Source organism: Arvicanthis niloticus, chromosome 5 (genome assembly GCF_011762505.2).
Source record: "Arvicanthis niloticus isolate mArvNil1 chromosome 5, mArvNil1.pat.X, whole genome shotgun sequence".
Taxonomy (NCBI): domain Eukaryota; kingdom Metazoa; phylum Chordata; class Mammalia; order Rodentia; family Muridae; genus Arvicanthis; species Arvicanthis niloticus.
This window is the reverse complement of record NC_047662.1, coordinates 43,099,867-43,127,732: the sequence shown is the minus strand read 5'-3', so window position 1 is coordinate 43,127,732 and position 27,866 is coordinate 43,099,867. Positions and strand designations below refer to the sequence as shown.

The window sequence follows — 27,866 nt, the reverse complement described above, 5'->3', positions numbered from 1 at the left end:
TTGCAGCATTGTTCTGAGAGTCAGAGGTCCTGCATAAGACAAAGCCCCTTCATATGAGTTACAATGACTAACATGTGTTATTACACCTGATTGCTTGCTTGCTAGTTAGAAAAACATTATCTGGCTGGACAGATGGCTCAGTGGTTAAGAGCACTGACTGCTTTTCCAGAGGTCGTGAGTTCAATTCCCAGCAACTACATGGTGGCTCACAACCATCTGTAATGGGATCTGATGCCTTCTTCTGATGTGTCTGAAGAGAGTGACAGTGTACTCACATACATAAAATAAATAAACAAATCTTTAAAATAAGAAAAGAAAGACATTATAAATCATGATTAATATTCAGAATATGTTAGAAGTCAAATGGGAAGTACCCTGTGGATGAGGCTAAAGACACTGGTCTCCTTGTATGAGCTATGAATCAAGTGTCTGCTGTTTACACTGCTCCCAGACAGCAAGAACTGTCTATGGACCCTTTCAGTCCATGTTAGAATACTGTGAACAGTAATTGTATGCTACTGCCTTGGCTGGTACTGGCTACCCGGAGACTAGAATCATTCCAGGTCTTTTTGTTCTCAAAGTGTTCACTGGCTGGCAAAGATGAGCAAACAGAATTCAGGCAAGCATTGCCAAAGGAGGGGGAAGCCCAGGGGATTAATAGAGCAACAAGAGTCCCAGGGGAGAAGGTAGAGTCCTCTATGGGTAGGAGGAGGCAGTTTCCCAAGCCTGGAGGAACTCCAGGAAGCAGGCCACAAGGTCATTCACCAGACTTCTCCAGTGTTGCTGAGTCCTGCTGTTTTCGATGTGACTGTCAGACAGGTAGGTGGTACAGCTGGGGGGCCAGCCCCCAGTGAACAGTGACAGGAGGACTCCTTTTATTCGCAAGCCACTGCTAAGGAGCCTTCCTTGCTGGTTTTTATGACCAGTGACACCCGAAATTGGTGACCTATTATTTCCTTTTTCTCAATTATTTTTCAGTTTTCTATTTGCATAAGAAAACGTAAAAACAATGAATAAAACATTCCGGAACTCCCGAGAATTCGTCCTACTTCGCCTGTCTCTTTAAGACCACCGAGAGGGGCGGGACGCGGCTCAGAGCTGCTCGGTGCTCGGGCGTCTCTGGTGTCTTCCGAGTCTTCGCTGGGTGACCGCGTTTGCTTTAAGAGAGGAGGCGGTGCTCTGCCCGGAGGAGGCGGAGAAATCCAATGCCTTCCCCCGGATCTCCGGCTTCCGTAACCGGGCTGACTGGTTACTAGTGCAGAGCATCCCAGGCCCCAATCTTTCCTGGACAGCTGGACCCTCTCCCTGCGAGGTGAGGGCGTCAGGGCTTCTGGGCAAGTTGGGGAATCTCCTTCTTGCTCCGGCCTCTGCTGCTCAGGCTTTCCCCCAACTAAACCCTGTCGGTGCTTCCCCGGGTCTCTGACTGCAGGGTCGCTAACAGTCAAGTGCTACTAATTGCCTGGTTCTTCGCTAAGCGCCTTACACGCACAACCTTATAGAATGGTCTAGACACCATCATGAGCCCATTTTACAGATGAGGAGGCCTCGAGGAGAGCACACACAGCAGAGAAGCAGCAGATTCGGGACTCAAACCCAGGTCTGTCTGACCCCAGGGTCTAGGACCTTTAACCTGCTGCACTGGAATGCTTTCCCCATCACCTCTCCCAAATCCTAGGCTCCCTTCCATTTCCTTCCATCTCCTGGCTGCACCTGACCCCTAAACATTCAGGCGGTGGCAAGTGTCCCCTGCAGCCAGTCTCTTTTTGTTGATACAGTGCCCTCTTCTAACTCATGGTCTTGGGCTCACCAGGTAGCTCCGGATAACCTTAAACTTCCTCAGACTTCTGCCTCCATCTCCAAGGTGCTGGGATTGCAGGCATGCACCAAATTTTGCAGATCCTGAGTACTGAACCCAGGACATTGTGCAAGCTAGGCAAGCATTCAAATGAGCTACACCACCAGCTTTCTGTTCCTTTATAGGCTGGCTAGTGTTGCTCTAGATGGTTCTTCCTGTATTGGGTGGATTCTGCTCACAGATGTCTTGATCACAGGCTTGGGTGGACATTCACTCAGAGTCCTGAATACTTACTTCTAGGCTTTCCTGTGTTCAGTTCTCACACCCGGTGTTCAGTTCAATCCCCACTGAAAGCGTAGCCAAGTATTTGTGCGGGGAAGATTGCTCAGCAGGTAAAGATGGCTGTCCCCAAGCATGGTCCGAGTCCCATTCTGGGTCCCTCATGGTGGAAGGAAAGAACTGACTCCTGTAGCCACAAAAGATAAAGAAATGTAATAGACATTTTTAATTTCTGAGACAGGATCTCTCTATGTAGAGCAGGCTACCCTTAAACTCATAGAGATCTGCCTGCCTCTGCCTCCTCAGTGTTGGGGTTAAAGGCATGTGCTCCCACTACAGCTAGCCCTAAAAATTCTTTTACTGTGAATTCTTTCTGCAGATTGTTCCGTTTTCCTAAGCTTACTTATTTCTCTGTTTTAGACCCCGAAACATTTGCTTCCTCACTCTTGGGAGAAGAGCCTCTGGCTGAATGGCAGCTGTAGATGACTTGCGCTTTGAAGGTATGGCAGGCGGGTCCCTACTTTTGTCTTGTGATTGTAGCTTCCTCTGCCACAGCAGCGAGTTTCATTATGGACACATATCTTAAAGGACTTATTTCAGACATCTTGGTAAGAGGCTGTTAGGCACACCCAGGTTTTTCTTGTTTGCTTAATTTTCTCACAGAACTATTCTGATGGGCAGCAGGCACCATAAACTAGGAATTAGCAGTTGCCTTGTGTTTTCTGAGCACTCGATGTGCAGACACCGTTGTAAATCCTTTACAGGGGACAGCTCATGTAATCCTTCTCAGATCAGGTTTTATAAAGTAATCATTCTGCTTGTCTTTTCAGTAAGGAAACCAAGTCACAGAAAGAAAAAAAATCAAACTATCTGCTTAAGAGTCACACAGTTAATAAACCAGACAGTCAGGACTGGAACCCAGGCAGTGTGACATCACAGACTCTCCACTGTCTGATGTTAAAATAGAAATAACTTCTTGGGCAAATACTGTCACACCATAATTCTCCATCTTGTTTCAGACCACCCGTAAGAGCACTTGCCCTGGGAAAGTTCTCCAGTGCAGATTCCCAGTACCCATCCACATCAGGTGCTCCCAGCTGCCTGTAAATCCAGTTTGGGGGAGCTGATGCCCCTTCTGGTCTCCACCAGCACTGCACACAGGCAGCCATATACTCCTCCACCCCCACACATACACAGAAACACTAATAAATTAAACACCTGCCTGTTCCTCACGTCCTCTCCCCTTCCCATAAGGTACAGGGTCACCTTCACCACAATCACCTAAATTAAAACCCTGCCTTTGCTGTTCCATCTCACTGGGACTGAAAGCCTGGAAAACCGGGGCCCACTGCCTCTGTCATCTCCTGTCCTTTCATAGCTCATGGCCTTTTCTGCTCTTGCCTGCCACACAGGCTGGTGACCTAATAGACCCCACTTAGGGCTTTTGCCCTGTTTTCCAATTCCAGGCTGTCTTTCTTCAGATCTCCCTTCACGGGCGAGCTCTTCCTTGACCATGCTATCTAAAAGCATAGTGCAAGGAGGTGCAAGTATTCTGAACAGCATTTGCAAAGCCCCTTGGGCGGCAGGAGGAAGATTGCTTAGTCTTTTTTTCTCTTTAAAGGACTGAAAGTTGGTCTGTGTTCCAGATCATAGACTGGGCAGCAGAGGTTGTTGGTGCAACGTGACTTGAGAGGAGGCAGGCAATGACGAGCGTGAGGCTATTTAATGGTGTTAAGGACTTTGGCTTCAGAGAAGAGCACGTGGTCCCTTGGGTGGCCCGGAAGGCTGTCCAGAGGAAGATGGTAGACAAGAAGGTGGAGTTCAGGTGCCTTCTGTCAGAAGTCACTGTGCTAGGAGAAGATGGACATAAAAGACAGCTTCAGACAGGCCAGGGTGCAGGGGCAGAGAACGTTACTGTTGGAAGAGATACACTCCAGATGGTGCCGTCCGTGTCTGCCAGCGTGCACACACTTCCTTCTCTGCCCCTGGGTCCTTCGCAACACTTTGTGTAGCACCTACGGCCATTCTTATTGGGCCTTTTTCTCAGGAGTCTCTGACCCCATCACCTCAGCGAGCTGTATCTTCCCTTGGGCCCCTTTGACCTCGTGCTTGCACAGTGCCACTCTGTTCCTTCTCCTCTTCCTGGTGTGCCTTTTTGATAGCAAAGGTGCTTCTGAAACATGTATGACTTAAGTGTGTCTCCCCTTATGTGGCTCCCTTTGACAGCATTGTGACCATCTTTTAAATGTCAGTATCCAGTCTGCCAATATACAGTAGTCAGAACTTGTACCATTTCCCAAGGTCTCTGTGGGGTAGGTATTGTGTGCAGTATTTAGGTGAAGAATCAGACTCAAAGACATGGAATAATTTCCCTAACAACCAGGGTCATGCATGTTTGTTTTTGTTGTTATTGTTATCATCATTATTATTACATTTATTTATTTTCGGTTTTTCAAGACAGGGTTTCTCCATGTAACCCTGGATGTCCTGGAACTCAATCTGTACACAACTCTAGCCTCAAACTCAGAGGCCTCTGCCTCCTAAGTTCCGGGACTAAAGGCGTGTGCCACCAGGCCTGGCATATGATTGGAGTCTTAACTGAAACAGAGGTCATCTCATGCTCTTAAACCCCAAAGGTTGGCCACAGGCTCTAGCAGTTGTTACACAGTAGTCTGTTTCTTCAACCTTGTTGCTTCGATTTTCTACATAAAGTATTCATGGACTTGTGAGGCACTAAGAGAGAGCTGAGCTAAGCTCCACCCCACTGCTGGAACCTGTGAGTTACAGTGTGTGTTATAGCCATGACTACTGGTGCTCTCTCAGGTCTTCAGACGTTCAGAGGTAAGCTAGGTGTGGCAGTGCCTACCTGTAACCTCAGCACTCAAGAGGCAGAGGCATGAGGATCTCAGGTTCAAGACCAGCTTGGGTTATTTAGTGAGATCCTGTCTCAAAGCAAAAATGAAGAAGAAAAATTTCAGTGTTGTCTTGAGTTTTCTTCAACATAGCTAATCAAAGCATTTGGATGCTCAGAGATAGTCTCCATCACTGTTGGTGGAAGTTAATGAGGAAAGTTTTCTGGATGCAATTTAACAGTATAGCCCAAGAACCTTAAAATGCTGACCTAGGGCTGGGGAGATGACTCGGTGGATAGAGCACTTGCTAATGTGAGAACTGCATGAAGCACGTGGGCAGGTGGGCAGGCTGCCTGTAGTCCCAGCACGAGGGAGGCAGAGACAGAGTTTCCAGCTAGCTGGACTGGCCCGATTGACAAACTCTGGGTTATAGTAAGAGTGCCTGCCTCAGTAAGTAAAGTGGAGAGTGATGGAGGAAGATGCCTGATGTTAATCGTAGCCTCTTTCCGTACATATGCAAGCATACATGTGCAGATGATTACACACCATACACATATACATGCATATGCATGCACACACACATGAACACACACACATACGCAAAGGTGACTTAATGGTCCCACTGATTAGTGGATACTGGAGCCCCCATACTCTTTTACTTTTCTTCCTTTTATTCTTATTCTCTGCTCATTTGTTTACTTATTTTTCAGGTTAGCATGGAAAGTAACCGGTTCACCATGGTATCTTCATATGTATATGTCATTGCGTGTTCTTTCCCATAGTCCCTCCACTAAGAGCTTTGTCTACACTGTCATCTCTTGTGTACTTCAAAAACTATTATAGTACAAAAGTCATTGTTTCTATAAGGTCGCCAGTAGACAAAGCAGGTTCTAGAATTGTTTGTTAGATGTGAGCACACCCAAGAACAGGACCTGGTACCCTCTCAGCGGAGGAAAGTGTTTGTTTTATGAGGAAGTGATCATCACTGGCATGGATTTCACTATGCAAAGAAAGGAAGCACACAGGACGCTCCTAGCACTTGCCTTCCTGTAATGGAGCTGAGTGATTCTTTTTTTTGTTACTTCCACTTTGCTTTTTGGTTCTCATGGCATCTATGGTGATAAGGACTTGCCTGAATCAGAGATGTTTAGATAGATTGGGTACCCTACTAAAGACTGTTTAGATAATCCTCCTGGTTCTCCTCCTGGTTCCCCTCTTCACTGTGCCGTGTGCGCAGGTGGATCTTGAGTCAAACCCTCCTGCTTCAGCCTCCCTGGTACTGAGATTGTTTCCAGAGCCTCTTGCTTCTTGTCACAGACAAGGTTCATGGCGGAGCTGAGGTAACAAGGAGCCTGAGGACTGGGCATCTTCATATGTATATGTCATTGAGTGTTCTTCCCCATAGTCCCTCCACCAAGAGCTTTGTCTGCACTGTCATCTCATGTGTGCTTTCCCACAAAGCTACGTCGTCTCCAGCACTGGAGCTCTCAGTGAAAAGCTAGCAGTGCGGGAGGGTTTCCAGGCCTTTGTGCTTTGCTTCATTTCAGAATTTGGTGATGGAGCCACACTGTTAGCAGCAAACCCAGATGCCACCACGATAAACATCGAGGACCCCAGTGTATCTTTCAAACACCAACCCAGACCCCCCGGGAGCTTGGGGAGAGAAGAGGATGAGGAGCTGCTGGGGAACAATGACTCTGACGAGACGGAGGTTTGGACCAACCTTCCAGTGTCTGTTCCTTTACACTTCTCAGAGCTTAGAGTCCACACTTTTACTCATTAGGTACATGCTTGGTGCCGTGCCAGGCAGTGGTGACACCAGGGTACATGGCCCATGACATCACTTTGGGGCCGGGAAACAGACAGGTGTTGGGGTGGTGTCTGGGAAGCAGAGGGGAGGTTAGGAAAGGCTTCTTCCGGTCAGTGATGCCTGGCTAAGTTTGCTGCAAGAGGGAAAGATGGCCCGGGGAAGAAGATCAGCAAGGGTGGTGGAGGCAAAGGGGAGGATCTTAGTAAAGCCACAGAGGTGTGAAAGATCTCAGTGCAGACAGGAACAGCCTCCGACTCCTGCACTGCAGCGAAGGATGAGTGAAGACAGCAGGTAAGACTACAGACAGGCAGGGACCTAGTGAGTTCTGTTCTCGTGTATTCTGAAAAAGCATCAGGAGCCAACGAAAGGGTTAAGCCATGTATCTAGATAAGTTCAAACATTATTTAGATGTGGTGGCCTTAAATATAAGTTGGAGGAGGACAGACTAGAGGCCAGAAAGCCAGACAGAGCAGGGCAAAAATGGTCTTGACTAGAAGCAATGGGAGCGGACTCAGTAGGATCTGAGAAGTGGTGTAGGCGAAGGAGAGCCGCAGGAAGACATGGGAGCCTCCATCTGATTGGGTGGTGTATAAACTGAATGGGTCTTTGTGACCCTGAGCACACAGTTGGGGTGTGTGGGGGGGTGGGGAGGAGTATTTCTTCAGTATTCCACACATTGAATTATGTCCACAGCCCATGAGAGGAGTACTTGCTCAGTGTGTAGTAGTGGCTTCACTGTGCAGCTCTGGGGCATCATCACTAGCTGTGTGGGTCCTTTGTCACAAGTAGGATAGGAATCAGACACTGATTCATCCTGCAGTAAAGGGAAAGTGAGTCTCTTACTGAAAAGACATCCAGAAGCCTGCAGAGCACTGGGGTTAGAGAAGTGAGCAGCAGGCTGCCCTCCAGGGAGAGCAGCCAGGAGCACAGGGCTGCATATCATCCAGAGGGGGCAGATGTGAATGTATGTGTTCTCTAGGAAAGGACAGAAACTCAAGACTCTGTTCATGGCTCAGCACTTGCTTGGACGTGCAGTATAGCTCCTGCTGACAAGGCTCTTAAGATGCTTTACCATCACCATGTAAGGAAGCTCTCAAAGGCCTGCATGGTTGCATACACCTGAAATTAAGGCACTCCAGAGGACGGGGCAGGATGATTGAGAGTTCAAGGCCAGCTTGGGCTACATGGTGAGACTCTATCTCAAATAAACAGGAACAAAACTAACAAAGCCTAAGGATAGTAATGTCCTTGGTCAGAATGAGTGAGTAGTGACTAGTCTTAACCACTTTGCCTGTAGCTTCCTTTTCTTATTTTCATTTTCTTGCTTGTTGGTCACTTGCAGTCCTCTGTCTCACCTGTCTTCCTAAAGGTTTCTGAGGCCTAGTGGCAGGCCATGGCCCTTGTCTCCCGAAAATTGCCTGGACTCAGCACTTGAATGTTAAGGTAGATGCTTGTTTAGGTGGAATGTTTAGGTAGAATACTTGTAACCTAGAAACACAAATCTGGCCAAAATTTTTACAGAGCCAAGGACTGAAGGTGGGTTACTAACAAAATGATAGCCATTAGACGGCCAGCGTAAGGTAGAAGCCAAGTCAGAGGAACAGGGAAGTTTTTACTGCTGACCAAGTGGCCTTTGGGTATATGAAATAGTACCTTAACAGAACAAAGTGGGCTGGAGAGAAATGGCTTAGCCATTAAAGGCTAGTGTGGTAGTTTAAATATGCATGGCCCATAGGGAGTGGTACTGTTAGGAGGTGTGTGGCCTTGTTAGAGGAAGTGTGTCACTGTAGGGGTGGGCTTTGAAGCTCCACCCAGTGTGGAAGAGTTGGTCTTCTCTTAGTTTGCATTTGGAGCAAGATGTAGAACTCTCAGCTCCTCCAGTGCTATGCCTACCTGCATGCTATCATGCTTGCTGCCATGATGATAATGGACTGAACCTCAGAACCAATAAGCTAGCCCCTATTATGTGTTGTCCATTATAAGAGTTGCCTTGGTCATGGGATCTCTTTACAGCAATGGAAACCCCAACTAAGACAGAGTTGGTACCAGTGATTGGGGTACTGCTATGATAGGCCTAACCATGCTTTTGTTTGGAAGAATGTGGATTTGGGGACTTTGGATTTGGACAGCAGTGGAATACTTTAAATGGGGCTTAACGGGTTATCCTGTAGGAATATGGAAGACTTTGTTACTGAAAGTGATTTGAACTGTGCAGACCTGGCCCAAGAGGTTTCAGAGGAGAAGAATTTTAGACTGAGAGACTGTTTTTGTGATATTTTGGTGAGGAATGTAGCTGCCTTTTGCTCTTATCCCAAGAGTCTGCCTGAGGCTAAGGTGAAGAGACTCAGATTAATTGCATTGAAAAGGGAGGTCTCAAAACAAATCAGTTTAGACTCTGTGCTGTGGTTTACACTCATGAAGAATGTTTTGATGAAGTGTAGCAAGAAAAAAGAAAAAAAGAAAAAATACAAAGTAGAGTAAACGGGTTCCAGGAAGTTCAGTGGAGTCCAGGAGATAAACAGATTAGGGGAGTGGTGACTTGGGGCAGGATCCCACCCAGCTAAGCTTATTGTTTATGCATTTGCTGTTGACCAAGGAATAGTTAGAACATGTTAGGTGTTACTGTTACTCGTTATTGTTCTCATTTGAACTTTTAATCTGGAATGAACTATAGTCCAGAAATGATGGCACACTTTTGATCTGGATCATAAGGAACAGTGGCTATGAAAAGCTTAGGCCCAGGCATTCTGGTACACACCGTTGATCCCAGTAGACAGAGGCAAGTAGATCTCTGAGTTCAAGACCATCCTGGTACAGAGCAAGTTCCAGGTAAAGGAAAGCTTAAATCCAGGTGTGGTGGTACATGCCTTTAATCCCAGCAGTCAGGAGACAGAGCCATACAAATCTCTGAGTTCAATGTCAATCTTCAGAAAAGTTCCAGGACATCCAAGCTTAAGCAGTGAAGGATGAAAACAGAAAGCTGATAATAACGTACTAGAACAAGGGGGCCATGTTTCAGCCCCAGCAAGCAGCAGAACTTGGCAGCTTCGGCCATATGGTTCTGGCTTTAGAGTCAAGAACAGAAGGGACTACTGGGACAATTGATGCTGGTTAGCTGGAGCTAAGAAATTAGCAGTGATTAAGAAGAGAAGCATCAGGTGAAATCTTCTGGGAAGTGTTTTCTGCGAGCACAAAGAAGCTGTGTTCCAGAGATAGCCAAGATTGTACCCCTGCTTCAGCCATACTCAGTCATGTGTAAAAATCACCCAAGTGGTACTGGTTTTAAAGGCATGAAGGAGTCATGGAGAGCAGCTGAGGCTTGGCCCTGTGAGAGGTCAAGGAAGGCCACTGGTGAAAGTGCAGCCTCAGTTGCAGTTGATGGTCCAGGACTGAAGGAGTCATGAAAAGAAGTTAAGGCTTGGCACCATAAAGAAAGCCTATGAGAGGCTATTAGTGAAGCCTAGTTACAGTAGAGGACTCCAGTGAATTGGAGATGCCAGTACCATGGGATGATCACCAAGAACAGCATCAGCAGTGGAGTGGAGTCAACCAGAGCCTAGAGTGCTACAGAGGGCAGAGCTGGAGCTATGACCCAAGCCCTTTGGAGGAGCCCAGAAGATCATGTTTGGATCCTAGACATTGGAACAAGAACGTGGAAAGTTGAAGACCCCAAGGTGTTAGAGATGTCAGAGTTGTGAGATACCTGCTGAGGAGAGCTGCTAACACAGAGTGAAAACAGCCAAAGTGAAAGAGGTTTGTTGCAGTCAACACAGATGAAAGGAGCTGGAGATCTACAGAGAGTTTTAACATCAGACATGGAGATGCTGAGTTTGGAGTTTGTCCAGCTGGTTTTTGGTCTTATTTTGGTCCATTATTTCTCCACTTTGGCATTTTGGAATGGTAATGTATTCCCTGATGTTGGAGGTATGTGATCAGCTTTTTCATTTTGATTTTATGGGGGATTACAGTTAAGAGATTGCATGAATCTCAGTAGAGACTTTGAACTTTGGACTTTTTACATTGTTGAGATTGTTATAGACTCTGGGGACTTTTGAAGTTGTACTAAATGCATTTTTCATTATGCTATGGCTAGGTATGGCTTCCTAGACTCAGGTGTTTGAACAAGCCTATGGAGGCCAGGGAGTGGAATGTGGTGGTTTGAATATGCTTGGTTTATAGGAAGTGGTACTGTTAGGAGGTGTGGCCTTGTTGGAGGAAGTGCATCACTGTGGGGGTGGAGTTTGAAGCTCTGCCCAGTGCAGAATAGTTAGTCTTCTCCTATTTAGGAACAAAATGTATAGCACTCAGCTCCTCTAGCACCATGCCTACCTGCGGCTGCCATGCTTCCCACCCTGATGATAATGGTCTGAACCTCAATTAAATGTTGTCCTTTATAAGGGTTGACTTGGTCATGATGTCTCTTTACAGCAGTGGAAACCCTAAAACAGCTAGGCTCACAACTGAAAATAGAACAACCAAGTGGGCCGGAGAAGGATGGCTCAGTGGTTAAGAGCACTTGCTGTTTTGCAGGAGGATTAGAATTTCGTTGCCATATCAGGGGACCCACAACTGGCTGTAACTGCAACTAAGGGATCCAGCACCTTCTGGTCTCTGTGGATACCTGCATGCATGTACAGGCACATACAATACATACACATAAGTAAAGATGAAGGTCAAAAAAGGAAAACAAGAAGAAAAAAAAAAGGAACCAGATAATTTAGTCCTAGGGCAAAGCATGGGAAAAAATTCAACTGGACAGAAAGCCAAATGAAGATTTTTATGCTTCTGTGCAACCCATGACCATCGACCATCAAATAGCAAGGCATGTATTATGGGACCACATCCTAACATCTGGACCTTATTCTATAGACTTAAAGACCTTTATAGGTATTGGCTCCAGATAGTTAAAATGTAAGCCTGAAGGAGACACAGAAAGATGTGTTATATAAATATAACACATATATTACATATATAATATATATATAATATATATATAACACATATAATATATAATATATAACACATATAATATATAAATTATATATATATATATGTTGTATCAAAATAACACTGGCAATTTACTAAGAAGAGCTGGTAGTCCACCTGTGGAAGAGCCGGTGGAACTGGGGATCTGAGCGTTGCATAGCTGTGGGTTAAAGTCACAGAGGGGTGACCAGGGCTTGCTGGGATCAGTCAGCTTTTGTCACTGACCACTGTGACCACAGGTATCCTTTTTGAGCAGATTCTGTAATAAACAGCTGATATCACTCTGAACCCATTTTGTCTTATTTCATTTTATTTTACTCTTTTGAGGCAGGGTCTGTATAGCCCTGGTTGGTTTGGCACTCTCTCTGGAGACTCTCTCTGAAGACCAGGCTGTCCTGCAACTTGGAGGTCTGCCTGCCTCTGCCTCCCCAGTCCTGGGATTAAAGGTGTGCACTTCCATGAGTGAGAACAGAACAGGAACATCATCCATTGCAAGTTAACGGGAAACCAAAACAGGAAAAATGTACCTTGCAGGTTAAGGGTTCTGTTTGCCGTTAAGACAGTTAAGAATAGGGCTGGAGAGATGGCTCAGCCGTTAAAGGCTAGGCTCACGACCAAAAATATAAGTCAGTTAAGAATAGCTGCCTGTTGTCCTGTGTTCAGTCCTTGCAAGGTTAAGGTTAAGAAATTATTAAGAATAATTTCTTGTTTCTTAGCTCTGATGTAAACTGCTTGCAACCCATTCCCATGATGCACAGTGCTCCCCTTGTTCCTTCTCTTACATTGTATCTCCCTAACAATGAATAACAACCAATACTCTCTTTCCTCTGAACACCTTATCTCTCCTATAAAAGGGACTTCAAGAGAGGGGCTGCTCTCTCAGTTGTTACTTAGGGTGAAACAGCTGGCTGGCTAGTCCTGGGTACACCCCCAAATATAGTTTGATTTAATTGGACGACCATGGATTGTGATCTCAGGTTTAAGACATGGCCACAATCAGTCCCTATTAGATTTGTTCGGGTTTTTTCCTCACTGATTTAATGCTAACTTTTGCATTCTTTGACTGTGCCTTCCTGTGTCTCAGCCTGAGAAGGTGGCTCACAATGCCCTTTTCCTCTTTAATGTTAAGGTTGGTTGAGGCTCCTCAGGGGTTGTAAGAAGCTCCTTTAATCTTTGTCTTTGGCTGTTTTGCTAGGACACATTTGAAGTCTCAAGGCCACATGGCTTTCCTTGAAAACATGGGGACATTCCCTTTCCAGTGACTCTCACTGTAGAATGCATCCTGGTTACAGGCCAACCTCAAATAGCTACAACCTCCCTGACCAAGAAGACTGGTGACTTATTGGGGTTGCAGGCTCCTTTTAGAGGGATCTCCTCATCCTCTGGATGTTCACTGACTGTAGAGGCCAAGCACTGGATGTTGGCTTCTGTCTTTCCTGGCAGTGCTTCCAAGCTTTGATTGTTGAGTATGTGGGTTGCTTCCTCCAGTCCGTTTGGCTTGGCTTGGTCTGATTTGATTTGGTTTGGTTTGGTTTTTGAGACAGACCTTGCTTTGTGGACCTGATTAGTCTGGAACTCACTGTGCAAACCTAGTTGGCTTTGAATTTGCTGTGATCCTCTGGAGAATGGTAATGCGTCCGTCTCTACCTGGCTGGACAGAATTTTAATTGGGCTTAATTTTGTTCACTTTGGGGCTATCATAACACAGAACAGGGTATAGAAGTGGAACCTTGGGCTGGAGAAATGGTTCAGTAGTTAAGAGCACTTACCACCCTTCCAGAGGTCCTGAGTTCAATTCCCAGCAACCACATGGTGGCTCACAATCATTTGTAATGGGATCTGATTCCCTCTTCTGGTATGTCTGAAGACAGCGACAGTGTACTCACATATATAAAGTAAATAAAATCTTTAAAAAAAAAAAAAGAAGTGAAGCCTTAGTCTAGCCAAGATGAGTCTCTGAGAAGAATCTTAAAGTGTTCACATGTCACTAATTAATTAAGCTCCTGTTGTTGTTATTATTATTATTGGTGTGTGTGTGTGTGTGTGTGTGTGTGTGTGTGTGTGTGTATGCGCGCACGCATGTGTTTGAGACAAGGTTTCTCTATGTAGCCCTGGATGTCCTGGAACTCAGTCTGTAGAGCAGACCAGGCTGACAGGCTGGCCTCAAATTCAGAGATCTGCCTGCTGCTGCTTCCTGAGAGCTGGGATTAAGGCCCTCATTTTTTTTTTCCTCCAGGACTATCAGTATGGCTCCACAAGCCAGGTAACCTGAGTGTGACCCCTGAATCCGTGTAGAGATGGAAGGAAGGAGAAAAACAACTCCACAAAGTTGTTCTCTGACCTCCATACACACCTGTGCACAAAATAAGTGCATAAATACAAAAAGCTTTTGTTTTGTTTTAAGTGTTGCCTGTCACTCAGGTGGACTTCGAACTCACTGTGTAGTGGGGCTGTCTTCAAACTTCTGATCCTCCTGCCTCTACTGTCTATATTTTAGAATTACAGCCATGTGTCACCATGCCTGGCCTTATAATTCATTAAGAGCTTACTTATCTCAAATTATGAAATAGTAAATGAGATAATACTCACTGCAGAGCTGGGGATGGTGGGGCACGTTGTAACCCCAGCACTCCCAGCACTAAGAAGGTATAGGCAGGAGAATCTGAAGTTCAAGGCCAGCCTGGGCTACATACCAAGACTATCTCAAAAAACCAAACAAAAATAAAAATAAATGAAACCAAAAGCAAAGAGAATGCCTGTTACACTTTGCTCCTGTTTACAGACGCACTTCCCAGGTGACAATGTCCAAGTGGCGTTATCAGATGCCACTTCCTTCCTAGAGTGTCAAGTGTTGGGCAGGACTAATTATCTTCACCTGAGGATGATATTCATTATACAATTAAGAGGACACAGACAGGAGCCTGAGCCAGCGCCTCTAACAGTTCCGGTTTGGAGGACACCAGCTCGGTACCATGCACCCCTAAGCTCTGCGATTTAGAAGCTGTGCACACTGGGGAATATAAGTATATTAAATAAACAAAGAAGACAGAGTTAGTTGTCTAGGCTTTTACCTCCCGAGTGCTGGGATTACAGGCCTGTGGCACCAAGCCTGGCTTGTGTTTACTTTTGATTTTTTGTGTTTTGTTTTTGAGAGCCACCTTGAACTCACAGTGATCCTTGTGACACCTCTACCTCATGAGTACTGGGATTATAGGCACACCGCTGTCTAACACCTGGCTTCAATTTTTACGTTTGAAGTAAAATTTAGACTCTTGGCAGGATGCTAGGTTTATATATATTAACTGCATTACATCCCCCTGCCCCCTAGAAAAATCAAAGCATAGTTTTAGACTTTTGAGAAGTTCTGGAAGTATTAGCAGTGACCACAGGGGCTAGAGAGATGGTTCAGCTGTTAAGAGCACTGGCTGCTCTTCCAGAGGTCGTGAGTTCAATTCCCAGTACCCACATGGTGGCTCACAAACATATATAGTGGGATATGGTGTCCTCTTCTGACATACAGGTGTACACACAGACAGAACACTTGTATATAAATGAATTAATTTAAAAACAAACAATGACCACAGACTGACTTCTGCTTAATGCCCAAGGATATACAATAGCAAAGCACTTATTTTATTAAAGCAGTAAATGCAAGTCAGACTTTTTTTAAAGTAGAACTTTACTAGCCTTTGTCTTAAGCTGTGTGTGTGTTCTTGAGACAAGGTTTCTCTGTGTAGCCCTGGCTATTGTCCTGGAACTCACTTTGTAGCTCAGGATGGCTTCAAACTCAGGAATCTGTTTGCCTCTGCCTCCCGAGTGATGGGATTAAAGGTGTGCACCACCACTGCCTGGTTAGCTGTTCTTACCAAGGTCTGGAGTCTTCCTAACCCCTGCAGCTGTTCTCCACACAGGGAGACCTCCTCTCTGCTGGAGTTCCACTCCACAGGCGTGGTGGTTTTGTTCCTGCAGTCTGGCATGATTGTTTCTTTCCTCCTGTCAGAGGGGAAATGGAGGCACACTGGGCACTAGGGCTGCCACTCAGGGGTTCTTGGACAGATGGGCTCAGAATAGAAACAGACAACTTGGGGCATAAGATCCAGAGCAGATGTGAGTGACAGAGCTGATGAAGATTGTCCTCTGTCTGAAATTCGTCTGATTACTTTCTATCTGAATTATTGAATACAGATGAGAGGTGCACTGGCCATGCTAAAGTCAGAGGCCCAGATTTAATGTGACTTGTAGAAGCAAGAATGCCTGTAGATTACCTTGTGTGCTTTGAACCTACATGCCTCCGTTTTTGCATATGTGTTCATACATGCATATATACCCCTAAATAGTCTATAATGACCTAAAAAATAGTTGTTCAAACTTAACCAGATTTTAGCATTACCTTGTTTGTGTGTTTGTGTATGTGTGTGTATGTGTATGTGTGTATGTGCCATGATGCATTTGGAGGTCAGCAGACAACCTGAGGGAGTCAGTTCTCTTCTTCAGCCACGGGGGTCCCTGGGATCATAGTCAGGTCAGCGGCCGTTGTGGCAAGCACCCTTACCAGCTGCACTGTCTTGCTGGCCCTACAGTGGTTATTTTAAAGGTTTCGGGACAAATAGTTGAATAAATATTGACTGTGCTAAGACTAAATTCCCTAGTAATTGGGAGCCCCCACCCCCAATCAGAAAACACAAGCTGTTGTCTCCTAAAGCACAGAATCTTCCTGTAGCCAATTTTGTGTAACTGTTACCAAGAGTAGAGCAGAAGTTTAAGAAAATCTGTGTCTTTTTTTTTTAAAAAGACATATTCATTTTTATTTTATGTGCATGAGTGTTTTGCCTGCATGTGTGTCTGTGTATCATGTGACTGCCATGCCTGAGGAGGCCAGAAGAGGACACAGGATCCCCTGGTACTAGAGTTCTAGGCAGTTGTGAGCTACCACAGGGATGCTGGGAATTGAATCCAGGTCCTCTGAGCCATCTCTCTAGCTTCCAAAATCTGTTTATTTAAACATACAGGATACATTTTAGCTTTATGCAGTATATTAAGTTTTAACCTTGGGAAATAGTTTCAACAACCTTTAATTTCTTTTAAAATTACTTTTAGGTGTATGGGTTTTTTGGGGTTTTTGTTTTTTTGTTTGTTTGGTTTGTTTTTTTGCAAGTATGTACCTGGTGTCTGAGAAGACCAGAATAAAGATTTGGATTTCTTGGGACTGAAGTTATGAGCCACTATGTGGGTGCTGGGAATCCAACCCAGGTCTCTGCAAGAGGATCCAGTGCTTGTTGTACCTGTCGAGTCATCTCTTCAGCCCACACTAACCTTCTAATTAGAGTTAACTTGACCCCAAGCATAAACCATTTTTTATACAGCTGCCCACAAGATCACTGTAACCTACTATCTTTGTCTTTACTCTTCATTTCATTTTGGGTATAATTCTTTACTTTAGGGCACAGCCTAATTTTATCATACAAAATCCTTTCTTATCGTAAATACTCTCTTTCCTATTAAGTAAGGTGGGATGAGTTTATTATTTGTGTTGTTTAATTTTTGTGTATGTGTCTGTTTTGTGTACATATATGTGCCAGTGTCTGTGAAGGACATTGGGTCCCCTTAGGCTGGAGTAACTGGCTGTTGTGAATTACTTGACAGGGGTGCTGGGAACCCAACTCTATCTTCTGCAAGAGCAGCAAGTGCTCTTAACTACTGAGCCCCCTCACCTCTCAAGCCCCATTTATTTGTTTGTTTCTTTGTTTATTAGAGACAGGGTTTCACATAGCCCAGGCTGACCTCACCTGTACCATGTAACCAAAGATGACCTTGAACCTCTGGTCTTCCCGTCTTCACCTGGGACTAGAGTGCTGGGATTACACAACAGTGAGATTACAGACATATGTTGCTACATCTAAATATATACTTTAAAATGTATGACAGCTAGTAGAAGCAAGATAAAACATGGCCATGTTACGGCTGGGGAGATGGCCAGTTGTTAAAGTGCTTGCCAGGCTGGCGTGAGGGAGAACCTGTTTAGATCCCCAGTACCACATTAAAAAGCTGGGTGTGGTCCATACCTGTAATCCCAGCACTGGAGAGATGGAGAGGAGAGCGAGGGGCTTGCTGGCCAGCCAGTGTAGCCACTCCACCAGCTCCAGCTTCACTGAGAGATCTTGGCTCCAAAAATATGGTGGAAGGGGCTTAGAGAGGTCATGGTGAGGGTTCTTCAGGATGTGTCATGGCCTCAGATACTCAAAGGAACAGGCAATTTTGCAGGGCTAATGGTACAGAAATGCCAGTATAATATAGGAAAGGACAATAACAGTCACCTTAGTTGACCATTTTGGTCCCAGCCAGTGACAAGTAGTCTTGTGTCTTGGCTGTTTGAACAGGCATGTGGCAGCCCACTGTAATCCTGTCAGCCATTGTCCCGTTTCTCTCTGTTTTCCCTTATGCCCATCTGGCCTCCCTCAGTTTTAAGGACTAATATATTCTATGTTCTGTTCAGCCTAACGCTTGCTTCCTTCGCTCCCTGAGGTAGGGAACTTGCCATCTTCTCAGCCTGAGGGCTAGCAGTACCAACTCTCCCCTCCTTAACTGATGCTTGTTTCTGTGTCAGGCTGGGAGTGGGCTGAGACCATCGCTCTCAGTCACTGAGCATCGGTTTTGCATTTTGGTGTCTCAAGAAATTGAGAAGTCGGGGGCTGGCGAGATAGCTCAGCAGTTAACAGCACTGGCTTGTTCTTCTGGAGGTCTTGAGTTCAATTCCTAGCACCCACATGGCAGCTCACAACATTCTATAATCGATAATCGTAGTCCCATGGGATCTGAAGTTCTCTTCTTGTATGCAGACATACATGCAGACAAAATACCCATGTGTATAAATGAATAATAATTAAAAGAAAAGGAGCCGGGCAGTGGTGGTGCACGCCTTTAATCCCAGCACTTGGGAGGCAGAGACAGGTGGATCTCTGAGTTCGAGGCCAGCCTGGTCTACAGAGTGAGTTCCAGGACAGCCAGGGCTACTCAGAGAAACCCTGTCTCAAAAAAAAAAAAAAAAAAAAAAAAAAAAAAAGAAAGAAAGAAAGAAAAGAAAAAAAAGAAAAAAGAAAAAAGAAAAGGAAGAAATTGGGAAGTCTGGAGCTCACCATGTTTCATTTCCTCTCTGACAGCTCCTTGCCGGTCAGAAGAAAAGCTCTCCCTTCTGGACATTTGAATACTATCAGACATTCTTTGATGTGGACACTTACCAGGTCTGTGAACCAGCTTCAACCCTTACTTTCCACAGTGGGGACTCGTTTCTGCTGGGATGGAACAGCTGCCATGTTAGAGGCCTGGTCCTAGAAGTGGTCTTCCTCAGGCACAAAGGCTGCCTATAAAACACCACATAAAAGCTCACACAGCTCACCTTGAGTTTTGAGGCTGAATAGATTAAACCCTAAGGGAAAGAAACCTTGAGTAGACTCACTGCTCTATTACCTTGCAGGTCTTTGACAGAATAAAAGGGTCTCTGCTGCCGGTCCCTGGAAAGAACTTTGTGAGGCTGTACGTCCGCAGCAATCCAGATCTCTACGGTAAGTATGGGGTTGCTGGGAAGTTAGCCAGTCGCACTGTTAGTGCAGTGCACAATGCTTTGTGCTTGACTCCCTGAGATTTAGGAACAATCTTTGCAGAGACTTTAGAGGACAGTGCAGCTTCCTGTTGCTGTGATTCCTGTGGCTGCAATTATTACCATTCTTTTTTGTTGTTGGTTTTTTTTTTTTTTTTTTTTTTTTTTTTTTTGGTTTTTCGAGACAGGGTTTCTCTGTGTAGTCCTGGCTGTCCTGGAACTCACTCTGTAGACCAGGCTGGCCTCGAACTCAGAAATCTGCCTGTCTCTGCCTCTCAAGTGCTGGGATTAAAGGCATGTGCCACCACTGCACGGCATTACTACCATTCTTTAAAGGGTGTTAGGTGACTCTGGTGTGGGCTTGACACAGATAAGTGTTTCTGAGTGTTATTGATTGTCCTCTATGGAGGATTTGGTGGTGTAGGGTTGGTGTGGGGAAGGGCCTTGCTGGAAGAGGTATGTCAATGGGGACAGGCCTTAAGGTTTCAAAAGCTATGTGCCATTCCCAGTTCGACGCTCTTTGTCCTCGATGCTAGTGCTTCAGGATGCAAGCTGTCAGCTAGCTGTTCCTGCTGCCATGCCTGCCTGACGCTACAATTCATCACACTGTGATGGACATGAGCCACAAGCTCCAACGAACTGTCTACGAGTTGCTTGGGTCATGGTGCTTTTACCACAGTAACAGAAAAGTAACTAATTCAGTTCTCTTCTATGTTGTCACTGATATTGTGAGTTCCTTCTCAGCTGTCCGGGTGTGTGTGGGGGTACTGGCTCCCTTAGGATTGGCTAAGGAATGGGTGTAACCCCTGACTTCTTTGCTATCTGAGAAAAACACAGAGGCCCACCCAGAGCTCCTGAGGGAAGGATTGCACTCCACAGCCTTTGTATTTGAGGGGAGATGAGGCAAGAAGGCTGTGGTGCCTTTGCATGGTCTCCCTATGCTGGGCTGCCCATTCTGAGGGCAGCTCTTCTCCTTCAGTTAATGTTTTCTGGAAATGTTTTTACAGTCACCCTGAGGTTGGGTTTTAGATGAGTCTAGGTCAAATTAACAATCAAGACCAGAGCCAGGCAGTGGTGGCACATGCCTTTAATCACAGCACTTGGGAGGCAGAGGCAGGCGGATTTCTGAGTTCGAGGCCAGCCTGGTCTACAGAGTGAGTTCCAGGACAGCCAGGGCTACACAGAGAAACCCTGTCTTGAAGAACCAAGTGAATAAATAAATAAATAAATAAATAGATGTGAGCCACCACTGCCAGGCTTCTTGAATGCTTTTTACCATTGTTTTTTTGTTTTTTGCTTTGTTTGTTTTGTTTTTTTTTTCGAGACTGGATTTCACTGTGTAGCCCTGGATGTCCTAGAACCCACTCTGTAGACCAGCCTGGCCTGGAACTCAAGAGATCCATCTGCCTCTGCCTCTGCCTCTGCCTCTGCTTCAGCTTCAGCCTCCTTGAGTGCCGGGATTAAAGGAGTGCACCACCACACCTGCCGGGTTTTCTTTGTTGTTTTGTTTGTTTTGAGGCAGGTTTCACGCTATATCTGAAGCTCATCTATTTGGCTAGTCTGACTGGCCAGGGAGCTTCAAATATTTACCTGTCTCTATTTCCTGACCCTCCTCTCACCAAATCTGGCATTACAGCATGTGCTCTAAAGCGTGTGCTCCTCCTATGTGTGGTTTTTCACAGAGATGCGGGGGAACCAAACACAGATCGTCATGGCAGGCTTTTAAGTAACTCAGTTGTCTTCCAAGATTTGTAACACTTTAAAGGAAAACTTTTATTCTCTCTGAGACAAGGTTTCTCTGTGTATCCCTGGGTATCCTGGAACTCACAGAACTCCTCCTACCTCTGCCTCCAGATTAAAGGGATTAAAGGCCTGTGCCACCTCTGCCTGGCTTTGTGTTGACTATTTCCGGCAGGATTCACTAGGAACAGTGGGGATCTTTCTAGAGTCAGGTACAAAGCTGGGACAGGAGAGGGAGGGAAGCTTGCTTGTTCTTTTCCTGTATTCTGTTTGAACTTGGAACCACTGTTTTGTTTTTTTGTGTAATAGGGCCTTTGAGGCTGGCTCTCTGGCAGGGAACCCACTATGTAGACCAAGCTGGTCTCAAACTTGCAGCAATCCTCCTGCCTCTGCCTCCTGACTGCTGAGATTACAGGCATGGACTATGTCCAGCTGGTTTTGTTATTAGAAGGAGAAAGGAGGACAGTTCCCAGCACATGGTCACATGGATGGCCCTGGTTAAACTTGAAACTTGGTATAGAACAGAACAAAAAGGCACCAGTGTGAGAGAGATTTTTAGGGAAGAAGGAGTAGATGGGTGATAGGAAGAGGGGGAGGGTAGGGCGTGAGAGTGGTCACTGTACATTATATACATGCATACAACTTTAAACATGTGTGTCCAAAAAGAAGAAATGATGGCATTTAACTGTGTCTCTTCATCTCTGACTATCTCTGTATGTTTCAGATACAAGACATACACAAACATTCGTGCATACACACATGTGCTCACACAATGATGGTGATTAAGTATGTTATAGATCTTTTTTCTTAAAATTTCATATATATATATATGTATATAATCACACATTGTGTGTGTGTGTATGTGTGTGTGTGTGTGTGTGTGTTTAACCTGCATGCATGCGTGTGTACCACATTCGTACCTGGGTCCTGTAGAAGTCAGAAGAGCATCAGATTCCCCTGGATCTGGAATTATGGGCAGTTGTATGGGTTCTGGGACTCAAACCTGGGTCCTCTGGAAGAACACTCAGTGCTCTTAACCAGTGAGCCATTTCTCCTCCCCCGAAGTTGACTTTTTCTTGAAGTTTTCTTCTTGCACTGCTCTTCATTTATAATGCAGAAGGACCTGACTAGCTGGTTCACCTGTGTGTCCTCTGATGTTAGCAAAACTGCTTGCATGTTTTTGATGATCCTTTACTGAGGGACATCTCCATTCACTCAGGTGGGGACTTTTTTCACCTATGGATTCTGACTACCCCAGCTTTTCAGGCATCTAATTACTGAGTTGGGTTCCGACCTTTTGAAAATGAACATTCCCAGTGAGTAAGTGTTGATTACATCTAAAATTCTTTTTCTCTTGTTTCAAGCATGATCAGAAATAAGAGCACTGACTGCTCTTCCAGAGGTCCTGAGTCCGGTTCCCAGCAACCACATGGTGGCAGGCAACCATTTGTAATGGGATCCAATGCCCTCTTATAGTATATCTGAAGATAGCTACTGTGTACTCATATATATATAAAATAAATAAATCTTAGGGGGAAAAAAAAGTATGACCAGGAAGAGCTGGTAAGAAATGATTCAGAAAGAGTCTAACAGCGAGCGCCTCATTTCCCCTTTCTGCATCTTCTGGTTGCTTTGCAGGCCCCTTTTGGATATGTGCCACGTTGGTCTTTGCCATAGCAATTAGTGGGAACCTTTCTAACTTCTTAATCCATCTGGGAGAGAAGACATACCATTATGTGCCCGAATTCCAGAAAGGTAGGTGAATAGTTTGACTACATGTTTCGAATGCGGCCTGCCTTTGACTGCACGCTTTTACCCCCTGAGCACATCATCCAGTCTATATGCACTGTATCTCAGCTCTCAAATTCAGCATGTACTTCAGAGTTCTCCACCATCCATCTTACAAGCCCACAGTCTTCCCGGCATGGCAACATTCTATTGCATACAACTTTCAGTCCTAAGTGTATATTGCTCTGTGGCACACGCATATTCACAGTGTTGTAAATCTGTGTTACTTTTAGGGTAACTGTTGGACTGAGTACTGACTGGAGTTTACTCTAAAAAGATACAGTGTGCACAAAGTGTTGATTGTAGCAGTGTTTGCATTATGCAGTGATTGGAAACAGCAGAGGCATTGTTCTTTAAGTTCTGATGGCTCAGCTAGATGAGATGCCTGTAACCACTAATTACAAAGCACCTAGAGCATTGTGGGAAACCAGTAACTGCCAGCCAGGGGCCTGTGATGTTGGCAGTTTTGCTAATGACAAGTCTGCAGTGGTCAAGACTTGGAGAGGACCACACAGAACATGACCCCAGTTGGAGTCCGTAAATGACATTCTCGCTTTATAGTGTCCTTCTTTATTTTGCCTCGTGTGTGTGTGTGTGTGTGTGTGTGTGTGTGTGCAAAAGAGAGAGAGAGAGAGAGAGAGGTGTATGTATGTGTGTGAAGTGTGTGTGACAGAAGTGTATGTGTGTGTGAGAGAAGTGTATGTGTGTGTGTAAGAGAGAGATGTGTATATGTATGTGAGGTGTGTGTGTGAGAAAGGTGTGTATGTGAGCAGTGTGTGTATGACAGAGGTGTGTGTGTGTGTGATATGTGTGTATATGTATATGAAGTGTGTGTGGTGTATATGTGTACGTGAGACATATGTGTGTATATGTGTATGAAGTGTGTGTGTATGTGTATGTATGTGTGTGTATGAGAGAGAGAGAGAGCTGGGCTTGGTGACCCATGCCTTTAATCCCAGCACTTGGGAGGCAGAGGCAGGTGGATTTCTGAGTTCAAGGCCAGCCTGGTCTACAGAGTGAGTTCCAGGACAGCCAGGGCTACACAGAGAAACCCTGTCTCGAAAAACAAAAAACAAAAAAAAAAAAAAAAAAGAGAGAGAGAGAGAGAGAGAGAGAGACCATGTATCCTTCTTTTTCTCCCTTTTTACCCTCTTTCTTTTCTTTTGTTCCTTTTCAGTACAGAGTTAGACATGGATTCAGTCCTGTTTACTAAAACCCTTCATTTGAATGTAAACTTGGAACACGTTCCTTGGCATGGGCATTACGTTCAAGTAGCTCAGTGTTTAAGAGAGCAGGACAGTGACTGTCGCTGTAAGTAGTTAACTTGCACATTGCAGGTCTGTGTACAGCTACTGGCCAAGCAGAGCAACCTGCCCTGCCCGCGGGGGAGCTGGAACTCAGAAAGGTCCTTCTCTGTTGTTATCCCCTTAAGCTGGGCATTCCAGTCATGATGTTTTATACACTAGTAAGACAGTCATCGCTCTGTCCATGAACATTTTCTCATCTTACATAATGAGTATGAGTCCTAAGCCTGTGGTCGGTAGGTTTGGCTGGTAAAGTACTTGTCATACACACCGGACACTTTGCATTTGATCTTCAGGGACCACAGTGGGAAGTGAGGACTGACTCCTGAGAAGTTGGTTTTCAGCAACACACACACACCATATATACATTAATAATAAATTTAAACACTGTTTAAGTATGAGACATATCTGACTCTAGATCCTACTCCTATCGGCTCATGTGTGACCTTGATCCAAGTGCTTGGTCTGCTTTCATCCTGTCTTCCTCTCTGAAGGGAAAATAGAGGTGATACAAGACACTGTGTGTCTGTATATGTACTAATAACATAAAATGGCGGCTCTAATTTTAACATGGTTTGCTATATAGTTCAGCCCATGAAGTTATAGTTGTCTTGCAGTAGCCTCCCAAGCATTTGGATCACAGGCATGTGTGTGTATCATTAACACTCAAGTTATAATCCTTTGTGTGTGGTGTGGTGCAGGGGATTGAACCCAGGGTCTTGAGCATACCTGCCACTCTGCTCCATTACCAGTCCTTGTTCTTTGGAGACAAGTCTTCTCGAGTGGCCCAGGCTAACTTCTAGTTCACTGTGTATTAGAGGGTGGCCTTGAATTCTTGGTCCTCCAGCCTCTACCTTCCAAGTGCTCGGATTACAGACTCTGATACCATGCCTGGCTAAAAAGATCATTATTTTACTTACTTACTTTTATATACTTATTTTTGAGACAGGGTCTCTCTACATAGCTTTGACTGTCCTGGAACTCACTATGTAGACCAGACTCATCCTGAACTCATAGAGAGCTACCTGCCTCTGCCTTCTGAGTGCTGGTATTAAAGGCATACACCACAGTAACCAGCCTTAATTATTTATTTTTACAATTTATGTGTGTGAATGGGTGTTTTGCCTGCATGTATGACTGTGTACCACTGGCTTGCTTGTTGCTCTAAGGTGTCAGAGGAGGGAATCAAATTGGAATTGGAGATGCAGATGGTTATGAACCATCATATTAGTTATGGGAATCGAACCTGGGTTCTGTGGAAGAGCAGCTAGTGTTCTTAACTGCCAAGCCATCTCCAGCTTTCATATCTAACCCTTGAGTATGTACTATATGTCAATCACTGCTTAGAATAGTTTATACCTGTGTTTACTTGTTTGACTCTCCTTAGAGACTCATAAGGTAGTTTTCCTTCCATTTGCAGACAGGAAAACTGAAACAGGATGTTTATGTAACTCTCCACCCAACTTTACTTTGCCTAGGATTAGAACCTATGGCCTGGAGTATGCTTTGCCTTAGGTACCACATTGCCTCTCAATTAAGCTCCGAGTGCAGTGTCTGATATCCAACCAGTGCTTAATAAGCAGTGGCTACAACCAAGGTGGAATTTCCTTCCCCTTCCTTACCTACCCAAGGAAAAGGAATTATGTCAGCAAAGCTACATGTGGCTCAGTAAGGCCATTCCAACACGGAAAAAAAAAAGACCTGTTATGGAGCCTCCGAGGCTTCTGGGCAACATGCTTTAATCAGAGTCCGACTGTAATTACTAGGAGGGGCCTGTTTTTGCAGGAGGTGATAATTTAATTATTTGCCAGTTTTCATGTTGGAAGGGCAGGTGCCTTAGTTTAGCATGCTTTAGGATCGTCACTTCAGAAGGAAGGCAGTCCTGGGGATGTTGCTCTTGAGGAGAGGACAGAAGACCAGGAGAGCATCCAGCAATGGTTCCCAGGAGCCGCTAACAAGCGCTTCCACCACCCCCCTCTCCCCCAACACACACACAGAGTTATTTGTGTGGGAAGAAACTAGCGTGGAGATATTTCAGGCGCCTCTGAGCTGGAACTCTGTATTTTAGAGACGGATCACTAGATGGCATGCAGAGCAGGTTAATTTGCACCCAGGGCATTTTAATACATTTGCTAAAGGAATCAGTGTCAGCTCTTGTTTTGCTAGGGAAGAAAAATGTGTTCTTCCAAGGGGGTAGTTGGATTTTATTTGATCCAAAAGCTAAGTATCTTTAGACACTTTTAGTATGGCTCCCTGAGGTATTTCAGTTACATAATTCAGTTGTTTCTATTAGAAGTTTTTAGTCACCAAGTCCATTATAAAACCATATGGGAGCCGGGCAGTGGTGGCGCATGCCTTTAATCCCAGCACTTGGAAGGCAGAGGCAGGCGGATTTCTGAGTTCGAGGTCAGCCTGGTCTACAGGGTTCCAGGACAGCCAGGACTACACAGAGAAACCCTATCTCGAAAAACAAACAAACAAACAAATAAAACCATATGGGAGACACTAGTCACTACCAACAAAGACACATGCTAAGGGTTCATTCGATCAACAAATGTTCATAAAGCACCTACTGTGTGCTGGGCCCAGGAAAAGTATATAAACACCCTGACAGTGAGCTTGCTAAGGGCTTGATGGGGATGGGACCACCCTGTCCTCCACAGTGTCCATCGCAGCGACTGTCATCTATGCCTATGCCTGGCTGGTTCCTCTGGCTCTCTGGGGCTTCCTCTTGTGGAGAAACAGCAAAGTGATGAGCATCGTTTCCTATTCGTTTCTGGAGATCGTGTGTGTCTACGGCTACTCGCTCTTCATCTATATCCCCACAGCAGTAAGTACCACACGGACGAGTAGGCAGAGCCGTGGTGTTTTGGGTAGAAAATTAGAAAATGCAACAAAGTATTCCACAGGGCCTTGTTATTTCCAGCCTAATGCTCTCCCGCCTCTGGAGGCTCCTTTTGAATTTAAATTGCAGGATGAATGGGTGCTGGGAAGGCAAGGGTTTTGGCTGTGTTGGGAACCCTTGGTTAGGCCAGCATCTGTCTGCATGCCGCTAGCGTGCTCTGTAAAGCCACATGGCAGTACACGCCCAACTGCTGGCTAGAGGCTCAGGAGCTTTGTGAATATATGTGCTGGGAATAGGCGGGTACCTCTGAGGAACTCACGCTCTCTCCTTTCCCAGGTACTGTGGATCATTCCCCAGAGAGTTGTTCGTTGGGTCCTTGTCATGATTGCCCTGAGCATCTCAGGGTCTGTGTTGGCAATGACATTTTGGCCAGCTGTTCGTGAGGATAACCGGCGTGTCGCGTTGGCCACCATTGTGACAATCTTGTTGCTTCATGTGCTGCTCTCTGTGGGCTGTTTGGTATGTTCTTACTGTACCTGCTTGGTACTCTGCTTATTTATTTATCGTGGATGTACAAGTGTAGGCCCCCTACAAGCCACAGTTCACATGTGGAGGTCAGAGGGCAACTTTCAGGAGTCAGTTCTTTGTTTGCACCGTGTGGGTTCTGGGGATCAAGCTCATGCCACCAGGCTGCCCTGCAGGCACCTTTACCTTACGAGGTATCTCTCCGACACTGTGGGTGTGTATCATGCACAAATGTCGACATTTTTTTTTCTGCAAAAATCCTTAATCCTTATTAGACATTGGTGTTTTAAAAACTGATCCTATGAACTAAACATCAAGAATGTCCTGGAAGGGAAGGTGTGGTATAAA

The 27,866-nt window shown here is 45.3% G+C and overlaps 1 protein-coding gene across 7 annotated transcripts in view; it reads left to right on the top strand.

Moving 5' to 3' along the window:
- The first annotated feature begins 667 nt into the window (after positions 1–667).
- The window catches only part of Yipf1 (Yip1 domain family member 1), a 42,172-nt gene continuing 14,973 nt past the window's right edge, over positions 668–27,866 (top strand). Inside the window, exons 1-9 of one of the 7 annotated variants that reach the window (XM_034504007.2) lie at positions 680–819; positions 979–1,312; positions 2,495–2,574; positions 6,474–6,637; positions 18,880–18,960; positions 19,194–19,281; positions 22,695–22,811; positions 26,812–26,978; positions 27,330–27,512. In XM_034504007.2, coding sequence (XP_034359898.1) covers positions 2,544–2,574; positions 6,474–6,637; positions 18,880–18,960; positions 19,194–19,281; positions 22,695–22,811; positions 26,812–26,978; positions 27,330–27,512 — 831 coding nt within the window. In that variant the 5' untranslated portion in view covers positions 680–819; positions 979–1,312; positions 2,495–2,543. Of the gene's footprint in view, positions 820–978; positions 1,313–1,528; positions 1,598–2,494; positions 2,575–6,473; positions 6,638–18,879; positions 18,961–19,193; positions 19,282–22,694; positions 22,812–26,811; positions 26,979–27,329; positions 27,513–27,866 lie in introns of those variants that run through there. The other 6 variants (XM_034504005.2, XM_076934529.1, XM_076934530.1 and 3 more) reach the window with 6 other exon arrangements.